The 20825-nt window shown below is 48.1% G+C and overlaps 1 protein-coding gene across 1 annotated transcript in view; it reads left to right on the forward strand.

Annotated features, from left to right (window-relative positions):
- Window positions 1-11601, forward strand: part of adam22 (ADAM metallopeptidase domain 22) — a 98006-nt gene extending 86405 nt beyond the window's left edge. Inside the window, 8 exon segments of the mRNA XM_056286432.1 lie at window positions 298-388; window positions 2910-2963; window positions 4173-4373; window positions 4975-5075; window positions 5209-5275; window positions 7046-7135; window positions 9694-9817; window positions 11197-11601. Of these exon segments, the coding sequence (XP_056142407.1) occupies window positions 298-388; window positions 2910-2963; window positions 4173-4373; window positions 4975-5075; window positions 5209-5275; window positions 7046-7135; window positions 9694-9817; window positions 11197-11217 (749 nt within the window). The 3' untranslated portion in view covers window positions 11218-11601.
- The last annotated feature ends 9224 nt before the right edge of the window (window positions 11602-20825 follow it).

The following is a 20825-nucleotide window of genomic DNA, read 5'->3' on the forward strand; positions in this document are numbered from 1 at the left end:
ATGAGTAGGAGCCTCCTGCAACGTAGGTTCACCCCAGATTAGCGATGTTAGCGATGAGAGGTGGACGGACAACCTAGTAATTTGATTGTCATTGGTTTTCTCCCCTTTGCTCTCCTTTCAGACTTTTCCCTCCTAAATGTATCGTGTTTTTTTGTGTCACTACTGCAGTGTTGTGTCTTGTGTGTATCCCTTTGTGTCAGTGTCATTCTGGAAACAATACAAGTAACATTAACTTACATACACTTGCCTCCTCTCTCTCTCTCTCTTCCCCCCCTCGTCGCTGCCTCCTTCTCTCAGGTATCGCCAGCACCAACATCATCATTGGGGCCATTGCAGGCTCCATCCTTTTCCTCGCACTCATATTGGCCATCGCAGCTTGGGGCTACAAGTGAGTATCTTTGGAGGTCATCCTGGGTCTTATTTTCTTAGCATTTCTCATCATTCATCTCAACTGTTTTGCGTACCTGCCTCATTGTGGAGGTGTTTGGAGACATCCACTGTTCCACAACAGCGTCAATAAGACAAAATAACATACAGGTTCAGTTTACCTCAAACAAGTCAAGTTTAAGAAGAAGTCTGAGGCCGTGGTTCTCAACCGGAAAGTGGAGTTGTTGCCTGAAGTGAAGGAGTTCAAGTATCTCGGGGTCTTGTTCACGAGTGAGGGTAGGATGGAGCGGGAGATTTGACAGGTGGATTGGTGCAGCGTCAGCAGTAATGTGGACGTTGTACCGGACCGTTGTGGTGAAGAGGGAGCTGAGGCGGAAGGCAGAGATCTCAATTTACCAGTCAATCTTCGTTCCAACCCTCACCTATGGTCATGAGCTTTGGGTAATGAATGAAAGGGTGAGATCGCGGATACAAGCGGCTGAAATGAGTTTCCTCCATAGGGTTTCTGGGCTCAGCCTTAGAGATAGGGTGAGGAGCTCGGACACCCAGAGGGAACTCGGAGTAGAGCCGCTGCTCCTTCGCGTCGAAAGGAGCCAGTTGAGGTGGTTCAGGCATCTGATTAGGATGCGTCCTGGGCACCTTCCCAGATAGCAGATAGCAGATACATTTGGGCATAATCTGGGGCACTTTTGGTACTTACGGCTCAGTTACGGCACTGGCAACTGTTGTGTGGGCCCAAATGTCATAAACCGGGCCTGACTTGGGTTACGGCAAGTGTTGTGTGGGCCAGACATGGCCCATATGTAATGAACCGGGCTTGACTTGGGTTACAGCACATACTACGTGGGCCAGATGTGGCCCAAATGTGGCCCAAGTGTGTCTGAGTTGAGGCAGCCACACTCACCCTGAGTCAACAGTGTCATTCAAGGCCATATTTGGGCCAAAGATTCTTTGCTATCTAATAATAATAAATTAAACTTATATCGTGCTTTTCTAATACTCAAAGTGGCTTTACAATAAACGGGGTGAAACAAGACGACAGATAAACATAACACAGACATACAGGGGTGGATGGGAAGGGGGGCTACGAGAGGGAGAAGCGGCAGCCACACGACGCCAGCAGTACTCTCCAACTCGGACAGATACAAAAGGGAAAGAAAAGCAAACATCATAAATCACATAAATCACAGATGAAGTCTGAAGAGGTGAGTCCCGACCAATGACCTGAATGTGGGCAGCCCGCAGCAGTGTCCGATACGCTTGGGGAGGGGGCAGGTCGAGCGCTCGGTCCCCAGCCTGCCCCAGACCAGGGGTGGACGAGAGGACGGGGGGTCACGAGAAGGCAATGGAGAAAAGGTGTGTCTTGAGACGGGATTGGAAGAGTGGGAGGGATTCTGAGTCTCTAATGATTTGGGGAAGTGAGTTCCAGAGCCTGGGAGCTGCTCTGAAGAAGGCTCGGTCACCAAAGGGAGGGAGACTGAGGTGGATCTGAGGGACCGAGAGGGTTGGTAGGGGGAGAGGAAGTCGGGTTCCTTTGGATGTTTTCCGGGCATGTCCAGCTGGGAGGAGACACCAGGGTAGACCCAGAACTCGCTGGAGGGACTACATGTCCAATCTGGCCTGGGAACGCCTTGGGATCCCCCAGGAGGAGCTGGGGGGCGTTGCTGGGGGAGAGGGCCGTCTGGAGAGCCCTACTTAGCTTGCTGCTACCGCGACCCGACCCTGGAGAAGCGGCTGATGATGAATGCAAGTCCAGTTGATCTAAACCTCGTATATGCAAGTGAAAACTAAGCTGAAAGGTTTCATTTATTAGCTGAATATAAATTAAAAGTGTCCAGTTTGATACCGGCACTACAACTCATGAGACTAGCTTGAAACTAGCTATTCTGCACGCACACAAATTTTTGTTTAGGCCACATTGGTGAGTCTCACGTGGCAAATCCAAACGTTATGAAACGTATATACATTATTACGGTAGCTCATTTCGCAAGTTGTAGTTGCGGTATTTAGTTAAATAACTTTACCTTTAATTTCACCTTATTTAAATTTCATCTTACTTTTCATTTGAAAACAAAGTTTAGATAAACTGGAGTTGTTTGAGGTAAGCTGAACTTGTATGCTAGTTTGTCGTACTGACGCCGTCGTGAAGCAGAGCGTGTCGGGGCTCGAATCCAAAATCCTCCACAGTGAGGCAGGTACATGAAATAAGCTCACCGTTGATAAGAATAATGTAAAATACTATGAAAACACCCGGGTTGAAAAAAACAAATGAGACATGTTTGATGTGAGCCATACCTAAAGCGGAAGCGGGGCAGGCTAAGCTAAATGCTAGCCCATGCAGACCAGCAGTTCTGCATATATATATATATATATATATATTTTTTTTAGATATGTGTTAATTTGTGTTCGTGTAGTTTTAGGACATGTGTTTTTGTCTTTGTCTTTGTGTTGCACTGCTGGGGGCTGGGGGAAGCGATGTTTGGAAGTGTTTCTGATTCCGACTCTTACTCCTCCCTCCACAGAAGCTACCGGCAGAGGCGCTACGTGGAGTCTGAAGTTCACAGGAGATTCTGTCGGTTTGTAGACTAACGCCCCTTTTCCACTACATGGTACCGGCTCAGCTCGGCTCGACTCGCCCTTTTGTCCTTTTCCATTACCGGAAAGTACCGGTGTAGCAGGCCAGATTAACCCCCCACCTATTTTAGGCTAGGCCAGACTATACCCCTCTGATCCGGATTATACCCCCCAGGTTACAGAGGGCGCTATTTCAAAACTCTAACAGCTGTATGTGCAACTCAATGTTCTGAAGTCACTTAGCTCTCGACATGCAGTAATTTCAGCAAGCATGGTGAGTATACCCCTCTCCCTCTCTCTCTCCCCCTCTCTCTCTCTCTCTCTCTCTCGATCACTTATCGATCAAACTGTGTTAATGCACACAAATGTCCTTCAGATTGGTAGCTCGAGGTGAGGAATATCCCCAGTGAACATATGTGTGTTAAAAAGCAACTTTTTTGCTGTCATTTCTGATGTTTTTAAGCTAAAATGTTTATTAGCTTAGCTGAAAGAGCTAAAAACAGTTGCTAGCAAGCCAAAAGCTAACAGGCTAGGAAGGTGATAGAGATTTGAAAGTTTCAAAGGTTTGTATGATAGTTTATAAGGTTGTGTCATCAAAATTGAATACTGTATCCTTGATTATTTTGTGTATCTGAGTGTGGGGGGTATAATCTGGTTTAGAAGGGTATGCGATAGCTTAGTCTAAATAATACCCCGGGGTATAAGCTGGACTAGCCCAGAATATACCCGGGGTATAAAACAGGCTAGCCCACTTTAACCCCGGGTATCGTCTGGCCAGGGGGTATATCTTGAGCTGTTACACTGGCGTTGTGGTAACTGTTACCACTTTTCTGGTACCACCTTTGTTGAGGTTCCAAAAGAACTGGAGCGGGTACCAAAGTCAGCGCCGACCTCTGATTGGTCAGAGAGATGCGGCCATGTGTCATCAATGCGTGCATGGGATATCACCCGGCGGAGTTATCTTAAAAGTACATTTTGAAATTGAAAAAACGGGAGAGCTGAAAATCCACACCGCGGTCTCTCGGTAATGGAAAACAACACAGAAGCGGGTCGAGCCGAGCCGGTACCACTGTATGACCCATTTTTTTAGCTGTGTAACTTGACAACGGCGGTTTTTCGAACGAGGGAAGACAAGTGTAGTCGTGGTTTCATTGGCTGCTGGGCGATCATTTGCCGCACCTGTCTGATCACAGTCCTCCCAACATTTCAAGGCAAATGCCGCCGGGGGATTATGTGAAGAAGCCGGGGGACGCGGACTCCTTCTACAGCGACATGCCCCCCGGCGTCAGCACCAACTCCGGCTGCAGCTCCAAGAAGAGGTCTGGCTGCATGTCACACCTGCAGAATTACACCCACTCCTTCACTCACTCCATCCCCTCCATCTCCCAGAACATCTCGCTGTTTGTATTCAGGTGTGCCACCTCACTCACGCTCACTCATCTGCTACTCTGTGTTGGTGTGTGTGTGCGTCTGTGTGTGTGTGTGTGATTGTATTTTCACGTTGTTCTTTGTTTCTGTTCTTATCATTGTGTGTTGTACTGCTGTGTGGATCTTTCATCACTCTCTTTCAGCACACGCTGTTCCATGGCTTCCCTACGCTGCTGGTAAAGTACAGATGACCTCAGTGTGTGTGTGTGTGTGTGTGTGTGTGGCCTGCTTTGGTGATGTTATTGGCCTCGATTTGTAATGCCAGCATCCAGCCGCTGTGTGTGTCGTTTCACCGTGTAGGTATCCGTTTCGCCGCTCATAGTGTTGACATCCTTTTGTCACAGTGTCTTCATCTCCTACCATTTGCATGCCCTCCTCCCCCTCCTCCTCCCCCTCCCCCCCAGGTATTCCAACAGCAGCAGAACAGCCAGATCAGCTGGGTCAAAAAGGCTGAACCATAGGATGTGTTAGGTTTTGAAAGACGGACAATGATGTGAAGATTTTCCGACAATGAGACGTGTGTCTGCCTGTGCGTGCTTGTGTGTGTGTGTGTGTGTGTGTGTGTATGTGTGTGTGTTCGTACAGGTCTAACGGCCTGTCCCACTCGTGGAGTGAGAGAATCCCCGACGCAAAACACATCTCTGACATCTGTGAAAACGGGCGGCCGAGGAGCAACTCCTGGGAAGGTAACACAACGACACACACTCGTTCTCGTGTGCGTCCTCTGTTGTCCTGCCCCCCCCCGGAAAACTCACCCTCCCAAACCCAGATTCCCCGCACCGACCCATAGCGTTTCTGCTGTTGTGTCTCTCTTTTCAGGAAATCTGAGTGGCCATCGCAAGAAGCTGAAAGGGAAGAACCGCCGCGCTCGCTCCAACTCCACAGAGTAAGTGGGCCGCCGCGAGGCGGCCAGATGGCGACGGGATGCGCCGCTCAGACAAACCTTTGCTGTGAGATTGTCGTCAGGGGCTTTAACACTTGACAGGTCACCGGGCGGGCCAGTTGACACTGGGTGTATAGATTACGCTTCACTATTTTGTTTTATTTTTGCTTACTTCTCCCTTATTGGCAATGTGCGTGTGACGCCAAACGTACAAAGGTCATGTGCCCAGTAGTTCCGTGTCTTCATGTGTATTTTAGAAGTACTGACAGCGGTACAACAGACGTGATGGGTGTCGGCCTGTCTTGTGTTCTCATACAGCTCTGAATGCCGCCGATTAATTCACAGAATTAAAGGAGATTCTGTTTGGGGCGTCCGGGTGGCGTGGCGGTCTATTCCGTTGCCTACCAACACAGGGATCGCCGGTTCGAATCCCCGTGTTACCTCCGGCTTGGTCGGGCGTCCCTACAGACACAATTGGCCATGTCTGCGGGTGGGGAGCCAGCTGTGGGTATGTGTCCTGGTCGCTGCACTAGCGCCTCCTCTGGTCAGTCGGGCGCGCCTGTTCAGGGGGGAATCAGGAACACATTATTTGTCATTTCACCTCGTGTACTTGGGTACATGAAGGGAAACGAAACGGCGATTCCCCCAGCCCACAGCAGTGCAACACACAGACAAAAACCCATTTAACAACTACAAGAACACGCACATTCACACTAACACACATATATATACAAGCAAAATCACTGTCCAAGGGCACAAACACCAGCCAGGATGACGGTCGGAACTAGCTAGCAGGCTAGCAGTTAGCTTAGCCTGCCCCACGTCCTGTCAGACCGCACCTCAGTGTTACCTCCTCAGGTGCAGCTCCGGGCGGGGCCGCAGCCCCCGGGCCCACAGCGCAGCAGACCAAGCTCTCCCAGCCGATCCGGCGCCAGCTCTCCCAGCCAGCAAACGAAGACAGAAACTTAGATGCGGACGTGGACAAAGACACTGCATGGACGGTACCGGGTGAGGCCCCTGCGAACGTGACTTTGCGCCACCGTCTTCCCACACCGGACAGCGTGCTCCTCCTCCGCACTACGCCCCCCTGGCGAAACGCCTCACTGTCAGGTGAAAAGAAGCGGCTGGCGACTCCACATGTATCGGAGGAGGCGTGTGGTAGTCTGCAGCCCTCCCCGGATCAGCAGAGGGGTTGGAGCAGCGACCGGGACGGCTCGGAAGAGCGGGGTAATTGGCCGGATACAGCTGGGGAGAAAAGGGGAGAAGGGGGAACACCCTAGAACTAGAATAGAGAGAGTGGAGCTTGTCCACTCTCTGAGCCTGTAAACAAGTCATGCACATGCCTTGCAGCTGTGAATGAACGCATCACAGTGGGCGCCATCCGCCCTCCAGCCCCCCGGCGTTTTGGTTTGTTTACGGGCGCGGCCGCTGTCGCTGCGAGCATGAGACCTGACCGGCGCGGCAAGAACCTGACTGGACACGTAACCAGTATGCAGCTGAAACGCCTGTAACGCCCCAAACGAACAGCCTTCATCATTTCCACTGTGCTGTTTTCACCTGAGACCACATAGCCCCACCCACCCACCCCCTCACCCCCACCCCCACCATCTTGTCATTCTTCTCAACCGCATCTTGGTGGCGTTTGGTTCAGAATGTCTCTGCTCTGCTTTCCTGAAATATCGCCTCTTCCTCCACGTGTCTACCTTTCTTTTCATCTTCCTCTCTCTCCTCTTCCTCTTCTCTCTCCTTGTGTTGTGTCCATCCCCCCCACAGGTATTTAACCCCTCGCTTCAAAACAGAGTATTATGATGTAACTAAATGGGTAGAAGATGTGAATAGAAACACTCAAGGACCTTACATTAGGTATTATCCCAGACCCTGTCCTACAACCCCCCCCCACCCCCACTCCCACTCCCACTCCCACCCCCCACCCCTTCACTCGCCTGTTTGAAACCTTCTCACCTTTGGTTTGATTTTATGGTTTGGTCACAGGAAGTACGAGGCAGCCAAGTGACATTTCAGATCTGTTTATGGACAGCCGGCATGTTGTGTCTTTGGATTTCCGTAAGGCATCGCTGCTTGTGATGAGACAAAGTATTTTTGCTTCACGCTGTATAGCCTTATACAATCTTTACTTCTTCTTCTTGTCAGTGTGTATTTGTCAACCTGCATTTTTCTTTCTTTTTGAAAAATCATTCTGCTTCATTGTGTTGAGGACAAAAAGGCTCAGCTGGTTGTAATACCAAAGTTCTTGTGCTTTTATTTCTCTTTTTAGTTTTATCCTATCCCCTGTTTTGCGTTTGCGACGCTCTCTTGTTATCCCGCATGCTCGAGGTTGTCTGGCTGTGTCTGTGGGCGTCAGCCCTGGCTTGCTCTTACTACGGGCGGTGCCTCTGTGCCGGTGTGATGTCATTACTGGACTGTTCTGACATCATCACTGTGCTGCCGCCTTCTCCCGCGGGCCACCGCTCTGATCTTGACCAAGGTCTATAGATAACCACGTCCGGGCCACAGCCGACAAAATGACCGAATTTCCTTGGTGACACTCAGCCACGCTGGTCGCGCACCACCCGGGTCCCATTTCGGGCCACCGGTTGTTTGTTTACCTCTGCAAATTGAACATTGGCCAGAAAGCGACTAGCCACGTGATCTATAGACCTTAATCTTGTCTGAGATCACTTCCCGAACCCTCACCGCCGCAGCAACACCAGCTGAAGGGCCTAAATATGGTTAACGCCTTCGATTACTGTCACGGACCGTAGTACGTAACATGTAGTAGTGACACACGCTGCCGAGATGACAAGCTGACAGTGTGCGTCCCCCCCCCCCCCTCCGACGCCCTGATTCTGTTGTTTGTTGTTATCCAGTTTCGGTCTGGTCAGCCGTCCTCGTCACCTCATCACACTCACAACTCTTACCATCCCTCACTAACCAATAACACATGTCGAGCCACCCCTCCACCACCACCACCACCACCACCACATACATACAAACACGCACACAAAAACCCGTCTTGGGGATAGCCCTGTAGTCAGAGGTTTGCCTTAGCGGCGTGCATTTCCAAGGTCGGCCATGGCTTACTTCCTACGCACGTCCTGGTGTAAGCGCCGTTGTTTGCTGGCTGATGGGTGTGACTGACAGGTACGATGACTCTGCCCAGACCGACGCTGCGTGCCGTCTACTGTCTACTGTGTACTGAAGCAGAGGTCGCCCCTAAAAGCTGCGCTGTGGCCAAACTTGCTTTGAAAGTTCGTGCCAGTAGAAGGTGAAACTGATTAATATGTGGATCTGTTGGTAACGCTTTAAATTTACATTACACAGAAACTACCAACTAATACATGAGGGGAACATACGGAAATGAACTATGATGAGTGTTAATTACTAAGTAATATATTAGTAAAATAACGAATGTAAGGTGAATGCTGAATGTCCTGCTGATTAACATAAACAGTGAAGATGGCGCCACGTAACACAAAGGACTCGTTTGCTACAATGTGATTTGTGACGTCATCCCAATAGATTATACTAAACATCACATTATAATGACAAGGAAGAACACTAGAGGGCGTCCGGGTAGCGTGACGGTCTATTCCGTTGCCTACCAACATGGGGATCGCCGGTTCGAGTCCCCGTGTTACCTCCGGCTTGGTCGGGCGTCACTACAGACACAATTGGCCGTGTCTGCATGTGTCCTGGTCACTGCACTAGCGCCTCCTCTGGTCGGTCAGGGCGCCTGTTCAGGAGGGAGGGGGAACTGGGGGGGATAGCATGATCCTCCTACGTGCTACGTCCCCCTGGTGAAACTCCTCACTGTCAGGTGAAAAGAAGCAGCTGGTGACTCCGCATGTATCGGAGGAGGCATGTGGTAGGCTGCAGCCCTCCCCAGATTGGCAGAGGGGGTGGAGCAGTGACTCGGAAGAGTGGGGTAATCGGCCAAGTACAACTGGGGAGAAAAAGGGGGAAGAAAACTAGAGACATAGAAAAGCTGATTTTACTCCTATTACTCAGTGATTACCACTCATCATAGATCATTACATCTGTTTTACTCGTAAGGTATTGTGGTATTTCTGTGTACTGAATGGCCTGTACTGCATTACTGAGCTGTTTCGATATGGTTAGGAGATCATTTTCAAAAATAAGCTTTAGCGAACAAGGCTTCAACTATTGCCTCTGTGCTTTTGGTGAAGTTCCATCGGACCTTTTAAGAGCAACCTCACTGGTTTTTTTAGGACGGTCAGTACTGAAAAGCTGGAGCGGCTCGGGGAGGCCGTTGTCCAAAGTCACAGATCCAGGATGAGCCTGAATCTACCCTGATTAATTCAGATCTAAGTTGCATCTGTGTCTTTGGCCAACTTACTCCTACACCAGCGGGAGGAGAGGAAGTCATAGCTCAGCGGTGTCACTTCCTGTCTCTCCTCCAGGACGTTGTCCCCTGCCAAGTCGCCCACCTCCTCCACGGGCTCGATTGCCTCCAGTCGGAGATACCCTTACCCAATGCCCCCTCTCCCTGATGACCAGAGAAAAGCCAACAGGCAGAGTGCCAGGGTAAGCACCAGTAAACAGGACTATATCAGACTTCTCTCTTCTCATCAGCACAGTGATGAGTCATCAGCAAAGAGGGATCACAGTAAAAACCAGCCCTGATGACTCAAGATCAGTTTTCAGCATAATGTCATAATTCGATGCGATGGTGTCAAAATGAAAATGAAAAATGTTGTCCGTATTGTTCTGAAGCTTGTTTTTGCTCGATTTCCATGGGAAAATACATTTAAAAGTCGCAAATTCCTCGCCAAATTCCAACTCAATTCCAATTCAACAAGCAATTCAAATTCAAAACAACAAATTCCAGTGTGCGCAAGCGCGAAGGGTCCCTCCGTGGTAGAGCTGCTTGCTGCCCACGTGTTGCCTATATGAAACAGTACATGTTGATATTAAGCAGTAGGTATTAAAATAATGAAGATGTGAAAGAACAAAATTGATTGCAATTTGCGCTCCTTCTTTCATACAGGCATTATGTGGGCAGCAAAGGGACTCCCTATTTCTATGCCATCTCACCTGGATGATGCCACCTTAACCCCCACCCCAACCCTGGCCCTAACCCTAACCTAACCTTAACCCTCATATTAACTTGATGTTAACCCCTTAGCGGGAGGATAGGGTGCGTGATCCTACATTGGACTACAGTGAGGGGTTTGATAAGATGTACGTTTTATTAATCCCCACGGGGAAGCTCATCCTCTGCATTTAACCCATCCCAGCACACTAGTTAGGAGTAGTGGGCTGCCGCCGTATAGCACCCGGGGACCAACCCTACTTCTTCTTTCCATTGCCTTGCTTAGGGGCACAGACAGGAGTATTAACCCCAACATGCATGTCTTTGATGGTGGCAGGAAATCCACACAGACACAGGGAGAACATGCAAACTCCACACAGAAAGGACCTGGGAGGGCCTGGGGTTCGAACCCAGGACCTGGGAGGGCCTGGGGTTCGAACCCAGGACCTTCTTGCTGTGAGGCCAGCAGTGCTGACCACTGGGCTGCCGTGCAACTTTCTGATGTATTTTCACGTGGAAATCAGTCAAGAACTTGCTTCAGAACAGTGCGGGCAGTGTTTTTCATTGTAAACTTCAACACCATCACAAAGGATTTCGATACCGTGATGCGTAACGCTACGTTGGCTTTTGTGGAATTTGTGCGGCCACTAAATGACATGGAGGACTCGAGATACTCATAGATGTCCTGATACTGGGAACTGATCTCGAGTCAGCAGGGCTGAGTAAAAATATACACAGAGAAAAAAGTATTTATAGTCAGAAAACAGACTAACGAGTGTGATAGATGGGCTGATAAACATGTATTTTCTCTCTCAGTTCTCTTTTTTTCCCCTTCCCTCCTTCTCATTTGTCTTTATTTTTCTCGCTGCAGCTGTGGGAGACCTCAATATAACAGCCCTCTCGTCGACTCTGCAGGAGAACGACTGTACGCTTTTCTCTCCTTTTCTATGAACGGGAAAAATCACAAAGTGAAGCAAAATTGACACTATGCGACGGAAGCTGCGAGAGGCGACCCACCGGAGGGCAGAAGAGGTGGGGGGTGTGTGTGTCAGTTAGGGGGCCTTCGAACCGGACTCGCTCAAACGGCGTTCCGACATTGGACCTCCTTTAAAAAAAAAAAAATTTACAGGAGGAATGCCCGCTCAGATCTCAGTTCCAGAACCACTCCAGACCCGGCTGGAGCTCAGACTCGGACTGAGCTGCTCCCGACTGCTCAGGCCTCGCCTACAGGACAAGAAACAACCCTCTTCCCCCCCAAAATACTCCACCCTCAACCTGCCCCCCCCCCATAAAAACCACAACATGTCCTCTTTACCTCGGCTTTCACCGTAATCACTTCCCACAACCTCTTCAGGATGACGCCCTGGGCTGATTGGAGCTCCTCCTCAGGGCGGGACAAGGAACAGGATATCCAACCCCGCTGTATCGCGGGGTTTCTTTGAACCGTGCTGAAGCGCGCGGCATCAGCGTAAAGGAAATCAGACATTGTATGCATGTGACAACGCTGTTTATCAGCGACCTCCTCCAGGAACGGCGTTCGGACATGGGTGGAAAGCATGCGGGTGACGGGGAGGCAGTAATTCTTTTTTTCTTTTACGCCCACGCTCCGAATCTTTCCGTCCTCTATAGGCTTCTTCTGTCTGCGAACAATAGAGTCACCAATTATTAGAGCCCACATCCCACGCCATGACCCCCCCCCGCCCTCTTTCACCGTACCAAATTCCCCCCAGCTGTTTGTGTGTAAATATGTACAGTTGAATACATAGAACAATGTGTTGTTTTTTTACTTGTGAAGAGAACACTGGGAGTACGTCCTCTCCCCCTCTTCCTGCTGTGTTGTGTGCTAGACAAAAGGGGAGTGTTCTGCGATGTGCAGAGACCCCCCGCACTCGTTCACCTGTCTGTGTTTGTACTTTTGATCTGTAGGCCTCATTCTCTCTCTCTCTCTCTCCTCTCTCTCCTCTCTCTCCCTGTCTTTCCTTCCTTTTCCTGTCTTACTGTGACCTCAACCGCTTTCTCCATCCACAGCAGAATGTAAAAAAAGAAAGTGTCTCCATTTTATCACCGGTTTCATTGGTTTCGGGGAGAAGTGTACGCAGGAACACGGCGGCGACGCGGTCAAGTAAGAAGCCGAGAATCTTAATTTTGGCACGTCAAGTTGCCGATGTTGTTAAACTGGCTGTTGATAATGAATATTATTTGAACTAAGTTGAGTAGATAAATGTGCCCTTCCCGCCTGTGGCGAAGGGGGAGAGACGTGTTTGGTGTAGTTGTAGATGTGAACGCCACATTTCAGTGTTTGCACACGGTGGTTGGTGATTTCACTTTGAAATCTCATGTGAATAATAATGTCGAGACGTGTTTTAGTTTTTTTCCTGATTCTACTTTGACGATCATGAATGAGTAGATTCGCTAGCCGCTTGGCTAACGGGTCGGACCCTTTAGTCGACTGGTTAACGTAGTCGCCCGTGGTGTCGAAACCCGGGAACTGCAGCAGCCAGGATGTGAAACCAGGGGGCGACTGCGCTAAACAGTCAAGGGTCCGACCTGTTAGCCAAGGGCTAGCGAGTCTAGTCATCTGTGGTCATTACACTACCCCCCCCCCTTTGGGAAGCGCGTCCCCGTGCTTCAGCATACCACCTCCCTCACGCCTCTGGGCACACGCACTTCCGATGGCCTCACAGTCTCACCATCCCACTTCTGACACCAATGTAGTGAATTCGGGGGGCAGCTGGGAAGCGAACCTGGGTCTCCCGCACCACGGGCGACTGCGCTAACCGGTCAGCTAAGGGGTCCGACCCGTTAGCCAGCCGGCTAGCGAGTCTGCTCATTCATGATCGTTACACTATTTTTGACTCTCTGGGGCTGTACGGAAAGTTACACATGATTGGGAGCAAATGACACTCGGATCACTTGAATGTAAGGATGTGGAACTTATAGGGTAGGCTTACCGACCGCACGCATTGGGAATCTGGACATTATTTAAATTTGCATTTTGGATTTAGCCGTGATGGTCCAGACATTTAGCCTTGCAAATGATGAAATACGCTGTACATTGCTTGCTGTTTGAGTTTGTGAAGACCGACAGGATTCCATTACTTTATCACATTATGGCTGTCATCTGGTAGGCTATTTGGAAACGAGCATGTCATTAGAAGACTTTTTCTTTCGTCCTGTGGTCTCAGTGGGGTTTTATTACCATAGACTACACAGTTTGTCAGAGAAGACATTATCATCAGCTAATTTAAGACAACTCATCCCACCAATGAGAGTTTAAACGCGGTTGAGAAAACAAGAGAATTAAGGTTCGGTGCTGCCATGCTGGCTTTACCAGTTATGGTTAATTCTTTCTTTCTTTTTTAAATTCAATCAAGACTCATCCCTCAAAAGCAACTTCTTCATACAAAATTACGATAAGACGTCATCGCCCTGTCCTGTGTAATAAGGCCTCTCGTGCACCATCGCCTGGTTCTTCTTCTTGTTAAATGTGGGCACCGTTCATTTCAGTTCATGTATGCACTACGTATAGATAAGTAAGAGCTTCATGATAATGGATTAATATAGCTACTGGATGACAAGTCTCTCTTGTTTTTCTTAAGTACATTGTTGAGACTTGAGTTATTTGAGTTTTTTTGTCTTAGGGTCACTCCAGGGTGCCGTTACTCTGGCACGTGTCGACCTGTACGGTTTCTCTAGTAAGAGGATAGCACACGGCTGTGGCAGCATGGAGTATACACGTGATAGAGATCTGCGCTGATGGGCTCATGATTTGCCTTTCTGCTAACAAGAGCTTTCTTCCCGTCTTTCGTCTTTACTAAGTATCAGTTTATATCCAGTAACCCTCTTTTCTCCTGGGTTACCAGATGTTGTGTAAGGCGTCAGTATTTCAGAGCTCCCGAGCAATATTTTTACATGATGCTTACTGTGCGACTACAAACTCCGACAAACTGAATTTGTCTGTCATGTATATTGTCCAATAATATACTCAAAAGGATGTCGCGTTGCCAAGGGTAGGACTAGAGGGATTTCCACGATCCCTGACTCGGGTACCGTCAGTATTGACAGCTTGACCAACTTCTAGAACAAAACAGGACTACAGTGATGAACACCCCTACCCAAGACCAAGAGGATGGCCAGACAGAGACTTGAATGTATTGGTACACACTGGAGTACACCAACACACCCAGCTGTCGCCTCTTAAAAGTGGGGGGTAAGCGATCCTTGGCGGAAGTTAGCAAGCGCTAGCTAGCTACTATATCCTGAAAACATTCTGCAGAAGCAGCCGCCCCCCTCACTTCTGCCTAGGAGCTTCGCTGAACGCGCAAACCGGTTGACAGCAGGTTGGGACCAATGGAGATGCCGGCTTGCAAAGAACTCCCGTGATCGGCTGATGAGGAGCGAGCACAGAGAACCATGTCCTGTCTCTGTTTACAGCGCCTAGCTAGGGCGGCCACAGAGGCCGGATTCTTTTCTCAGTGCACCTACTTAGCTGATCGCTGTCGGCGTGTAGGGAGAGTTTGAGCAAATATGATGAAAAGTGTTCAAAATTAAAATCTTTGATGGCCACTTTAAGAGGCAGCAGACCTCGGGTCTCAACCACGCGGTGCCGTCCTACCAGCTTGCTCTCGAGTAAACATCAGGGCCCTTAACCCCCAGATGAACAGCTTCCTAATCTATCTCCACACTGTAGTTGCTGTCTTTTCTTTCTGGCTGTATGTTTGTACATAGTGATAATGCAAAAATCAATGCCCATATTTTTCTTTCCCTCTTACTCATTCAGTATTGTAATATATTTAATATAAAATAAATCTTTCATCAACATGTCTGTTCGCCGGCACCTTTTGTTCACTCTGTGGTCACACGTGTATACCCCGCTTCTTACAGTCAAAATAAAAACAATGGGGAGGGGGCAACTGGTGAAACTCCTCACTGTCAGGTGAAAAGAAGCGGCTGGCGACTCCACATGTATGGGAGGAGGCTTGTTGTAGTCTGCAGCCCTCCAGGACGGTTTGGAGGGGGGTAATTGGCCGGATACAATTGGGGAGAAAAAAAAGGGGGGGGGACTATACAACAACAAAAGACCCAGAAAAAGTACATCACTTTTCCATCCTACATGAATTAACCTCGGAGTAATGTTCATCAATGCATATGTACAAACCCACAACAATACCTGTTCGTTTCAGTTTAAGGCAGGCGCGCCGGACTCATTTCAGAAGTGGGGGGGGGGGGCAACAATGATATATATGCATGTGCAGGGGTGTACTGTGTCGTGCTATAAGAGCGCACCGGAGCGCAGCTGCGCATGCCTGTATTTGCGGTTTTAATACAATAAAGCTCGTTACTGAAGACACGTGTCACGCCCCATCTTGTTACTTTGTTGCAGTTTGGCACCTCAGTGTAGCGGTTCTGTGTTGCGCTTGAGCTTAAGCGATACATTGTATTCGGTTTTGAAATCCCACTCTTTCTGTTGCCTGCCCACGGGGCGGCGCTATAACTCAAACATAAGCCAGCTTAGTGCTCGTGGGATTAGATACACACATGTCTTGTTCGGTTAGCCTACACTACGAGTTTACAAGACAGCAACACGGTAGGGGCAAGCAAGCGACAGCAACGCTAATGTTGCCCCCTGTTCACCACAATTAACCACTCTCTGTTTTATACCAGACACTGAAGCATCCTTCCCTTCGCCCAAACAACCCAGCAGTCTCCTTTTTGTCAATAATGTCAAAATATCACGTGTTGACCAGGAGCGCCGGAATGGGAGGACCAGGGGGCCATTGCCCCTCCCCACTTTTACCCTCTTTCCACATTTTGTTAAAGTCAGGAATCCCTGTATCCCCGCTAATGCCCCTATATTCCAACACTTACGGTAAAAAAACGTTTCAATCATTCCCGTCCACCCTAAGAAATTGGGTCAAATAAAGCAGGCGGACATAAATCAGGAAGAAGATTCACATTTTAGTCCAATCAAAGGCGACACTGCAACACAAATCAAAAGCATTGTAGCCTGCATAGCAACCGATAAAATGTGTGTGTGCGTTGTTTGTCTGTTTGAGCCGTTAACCTAACCCTAACCCTAACCCTAAAAGCTACACCTTTTATGTGCCACGATGCTGTCACGTCAACCTGCTTAGCCTAAATGGATGACATAGCCTACACAGTGGTGCATCGTTCATTCTAGTGTTTTGATTGATTGATTGACTGTCTTTAGTCTGGCCATGTCATTTGAACCTTACTAGCTTCAGCTGCCATGGCCGGTAGGATTGTTTCAGCTGGTTGCGGTCTGTCCTCATGTATCTCCTGCCTACTGGGCAGCTGAACTGTATAGTCCTCCTGTTGGAGCCTCTCCATCTCAAGTCGTGACAGTAGCTTCCTTCTATCGATGTTCGAGCGTTGGGCCGCTGGCTGCTTCCGAGTCGGTGTGGAAGCGGGTCTCCTACTGGTCCACAGTTCCCACATTCACGTCATATAGCCCCGCTCCGGCGGTCTGCTGTTATAGTAGCATTCCATCAGTTCCAGGTTCTCCGCCCTTGTCCAAGAATGGCTTGTTCCAGTAGCCCATTTCTCATCAGGTTGCCCTGGTTCCCCAACACCTGACGCGGACCTTGTTGACCCGGCGACGTCCGAGCCGGTATGGCCATTCATGTCTCACTCACTCATATCCGGGGTAGTTGGCTTGTATGGCATCAGGAGTCTAAGCCACAGACTCTTACTGGAGACTTGTCCCAACCAAGCTGGAGGAGAAGCAGTCAAGAAGATGTCTGGTTAATGTTCTGACAGCTAGAACCGTCTGCTGTGTACTGAGTTCAGCTGTGTAGCACCAGGGAAGACATAGCAGGGGGTGTGTGTGTGTGTGTTTGGCGGCCAGTCTGTTCATAAACAAGCATTAGAAAGGATGGGTGGATAGATGGATGATGGATGGAAAGTAAAGTGAGGGATGGAAAGTAAAGTGAGGGATGACTGGATGACGTAAACAGATAGATAAGGAATGGAGAGGCGATAGCTGGCTGAGCAGTAGAACATAGAAAAGATGGATGGATGTAAGAGGGGAAAGGAGAAAAAGGAGAAAAAGAGTAAATAGAATTTTATCATTGAGGATCAGTTGTGAATTTCTCAACACGGCAGAATACATTTACCCCCGAGATGAATAAATGTACCCTTGAGAGGGATATATTTACCCCTGAGATGGATACATTTACCGCCGAGGCGAATAAATGTACCCCTGAGATGGATACATTTACCCCTGAGATGGATACATTTACCCCTGAGATGGATACATTTACCCCTGAGATGGATACATTTACCCCTGAGATGGAATCTAACTGCCCCAGTGGATCAGCCCTGCGGCCATATCAGGAAGCCTCTGACTGTGAATATATGTAACTCTCTCCCAATTACACACACACACACACACACACACACACAAAACCTGTCAAATGTATCATGAACAAGGACACAGTTGCTCATCGGCAGTTGTGTGATGGACCGTTGTGTGATGGACAGCTGTATGATGGACAGTTGTGTGATGGACAGCTGTGTGATGGACAGTTGTGTGATGGACAGCTGTGTGATGGACAGCTATGTGATGGGCAGCTGTGTGATGGACAGCTGTGGGATGGACCGTTGTGTGATGGACAGCTGTGTGATGGACAGCTGTGGGATGGACCGTTGTGTGATGGACAGCTGTGTGATGGGCAGCTGTGTGATGGACAGTTGTGTGATGGGCAGCTGTGTGATGGACAGTTGTGTGATGGACAGCTGTGTGATGGGCAGTTGTGTGATGGACAGCTGTGTGATGGGCAGCTGTGTGATGGACAGCTGTATGATGGACAGTTGTGTGATGGGCAGCTGTATGATGGACAGTTGTGTGATGGGCAGCTGTGTGATGGACAGCTGTGTGATGGACAGTTGTGTGATGGACAGCTGTGTGATGGACAGCGGGTTGATGGACCGTTGTGTGATGGACAGCTATGTGATGGACAGCTGTGTGATGGACAGCTGTGTGATGGGCAGCTGTGTGATGGACAGCCTCCATGTGGAACTGGCTCTGAGGCTGGAGTCTCTTCCTTACCAACAGAGGAGGTGGAGGAGACCAGGTCTCAGCACAGATCTCCAGCATGTGTGGAGATGTAGGTCAGAGAAGGGCTGCAGGTCAGCTTGTGTACACTTATGAGACTGACTGAAGTGTGTTTCTTATACAAGCCTGCGGTGCTGCGAACGCGGTGGCTGAGCTGCTGCGAAGACCAGGAGCAGGACTCGGAGTAAGAGTGGCTCGGATTGCTTCTTTTCACCAGGTGGATATAGTCTTCATGGTGTTCTAGAAAAGTTCCAGAGCAACTGTGACAAAGAAATACTACGTGAGCGTGTATTTTCAGGTAACCACGTATAAATGGTTGTGAAGTGGCCGTTGGTTATTGACCATGTAAATATATAAATATGTAAATGTATTTAAAGCATGTCTAGTTGTACTCATCCATGTGTGCGGCGTGTCGTCTCCATGCCGGCGGCTGTTTTACTCCGAGCTGCAGAACCGGAACGTTCTTCTGACATCACGACACGTTCCCCTTGGAGAGAATAAGAAGGCAAATCAAACCAAACCGCTGAGCTGTCATCTCTAATATCTTATCTCGTTCACATCATCCTGCTGGGGTAATGAGGCAGGAGGTGCAGAAGACATGATGCTCCCTGGAGAACCAGCAAGATGTCCGCTTGGACAGCAGCCATTCAGCAGGAGGAGGTCGTCTTGTCTTCATGTTTGAGTCTGCATGTGGTCCACTGTTTCTGCCAAGTGTCTGACTGATATATATATATATATATATATATATATATATATATATATATATCCTGTTTCATGTCATAAGCGATCAGCAGCTGTTATTGACAGCTGATGATTGCTTATGACATGAAACAGGCTTGTACTGTCTCATAAAGAATTTACTTCACTCACTGGATTATTTTGCTCCCTATTTGTTGAGCAATTTCCCGACCGCTGAGTGTTTCTTTTAACAAAGTTACATACACACACACACACACACACACACACATATATATATATATATATATATAAACTAGTTTTTATATATATATATATATATATATATATATATATATATATATATAAACTAGTTAGATAAACACACACAACCTAGTTATAAACACATACAAACTGCTTATAAACGCATAAAAACTACCTATAAACACATACAAACTAGTTATAAACACAAACTGCTTATAAACACAAACTAGTTATAAACACAACTGCTTATAAACATGTTATAAACACATACAACTGCTTATAAACACACACAAACTAGTTATAAACAAAACTTATAAACATGTTATAAACAAACTATAAACACATACAACCACATAAGCAGTTGTGTGTGTTTATAACTAGTTTGTATGTGTTTATAAGCAGTTGTATGTGTTTATAACATGTTTATAAGCAGTTGTATGTGTTTATAACTAGTTTGTGTGTTTAGAGGCAGTTGTGTTTATAACATGTTTATAAGCAGTTGTATGTGTTTATAACTAGTTTGTGTGTTTAGAGGCAGTTGTGTTTATAACATGTTTATAAGCAGTTGTATGTGTTTATAACTAGTTTGTGTGTTTAGAGGCAGTTGTGTTTATAACATGTTTATAAGCAGTTGTATGTTTCTAACTAGTTTGTTTATAAGCAGTTGCAGTTGTATGTGTTTATAAGTGTATGTGTTTATAAGCAGTTGTATGTTTATAACTAGTTTGTGTGTTTATAAGCAGTTGTATGTGTTTGTAGCTAGTTTGTGTGCGTTTATAAGCAGTTGTATGTGTTTATAAGTAGTTTGTATCAGGTGCGCCGGAATCATTTCAGAAGTGTGTGTGTGTGTGTGTGTGTGGGGGGGGCAACAATGATATACATGCGTGTGCAGGGGTGTACTGTGTCGTGCTATAAGAGCTGTATTTGCAGTTTTAATACAACAAAGCTCGTTACTGAAGACACGTGTCACGTCCCATCTTGTTACTTTGTTGCAGTTTGGCACCTCAGTGTAGCGGTTCTGTGTTGAGCTTGAGCGCTTAAGTGATACATTGTATTCAGTTTTGAAACCCCGCTCTTTCTGCTGCCTGCCCACGGGGTGGCGCTATAACTCAAACATAAGCCAGCTAGTGTGTGGGATTAGATACACACGTCTTGTTGAGTTAGCCTACACTACGAGGTTACAAGACAGCAACACTGTAGGAGCAAGCAAGCGACAGCCACGCTAATGTTGCCACCTGTTCACCACAATTAACGCCTCTCTGTTTTATACCAGACACTGAAGCGTCCTTCCCTTTGGCCAAGCAACCCAGCCGTCTCCTTTTTGTCATAAGTGTCAACACAAATTAAAATATCACAAAAAGAATCACAGCATAGAACCGAAACTGTGCTGGCGGTTTCAACAGTCTCAGCAGTCCCGGTCCCGGAGCTGCTGCTTTGGGGTTCTGGCTGCGCCGGTTCTCGATTTGGGGGGCCAGCTTAGGCGT

Source organism: Lampris incognitus, chromosome 9 (assembly GCF_029633865.1).
Source record: "Lampris incognitus isolate fLamInc1 chromosome 9, fLamInc1.hap2, whole genome shotgun sequence".
Taxonomy (NCBI): Eukaryota; Metazoa; Chordata; class Actinopteri; order Lampriformes; family Lampridae; genus Lampris; species Lampris incognitus.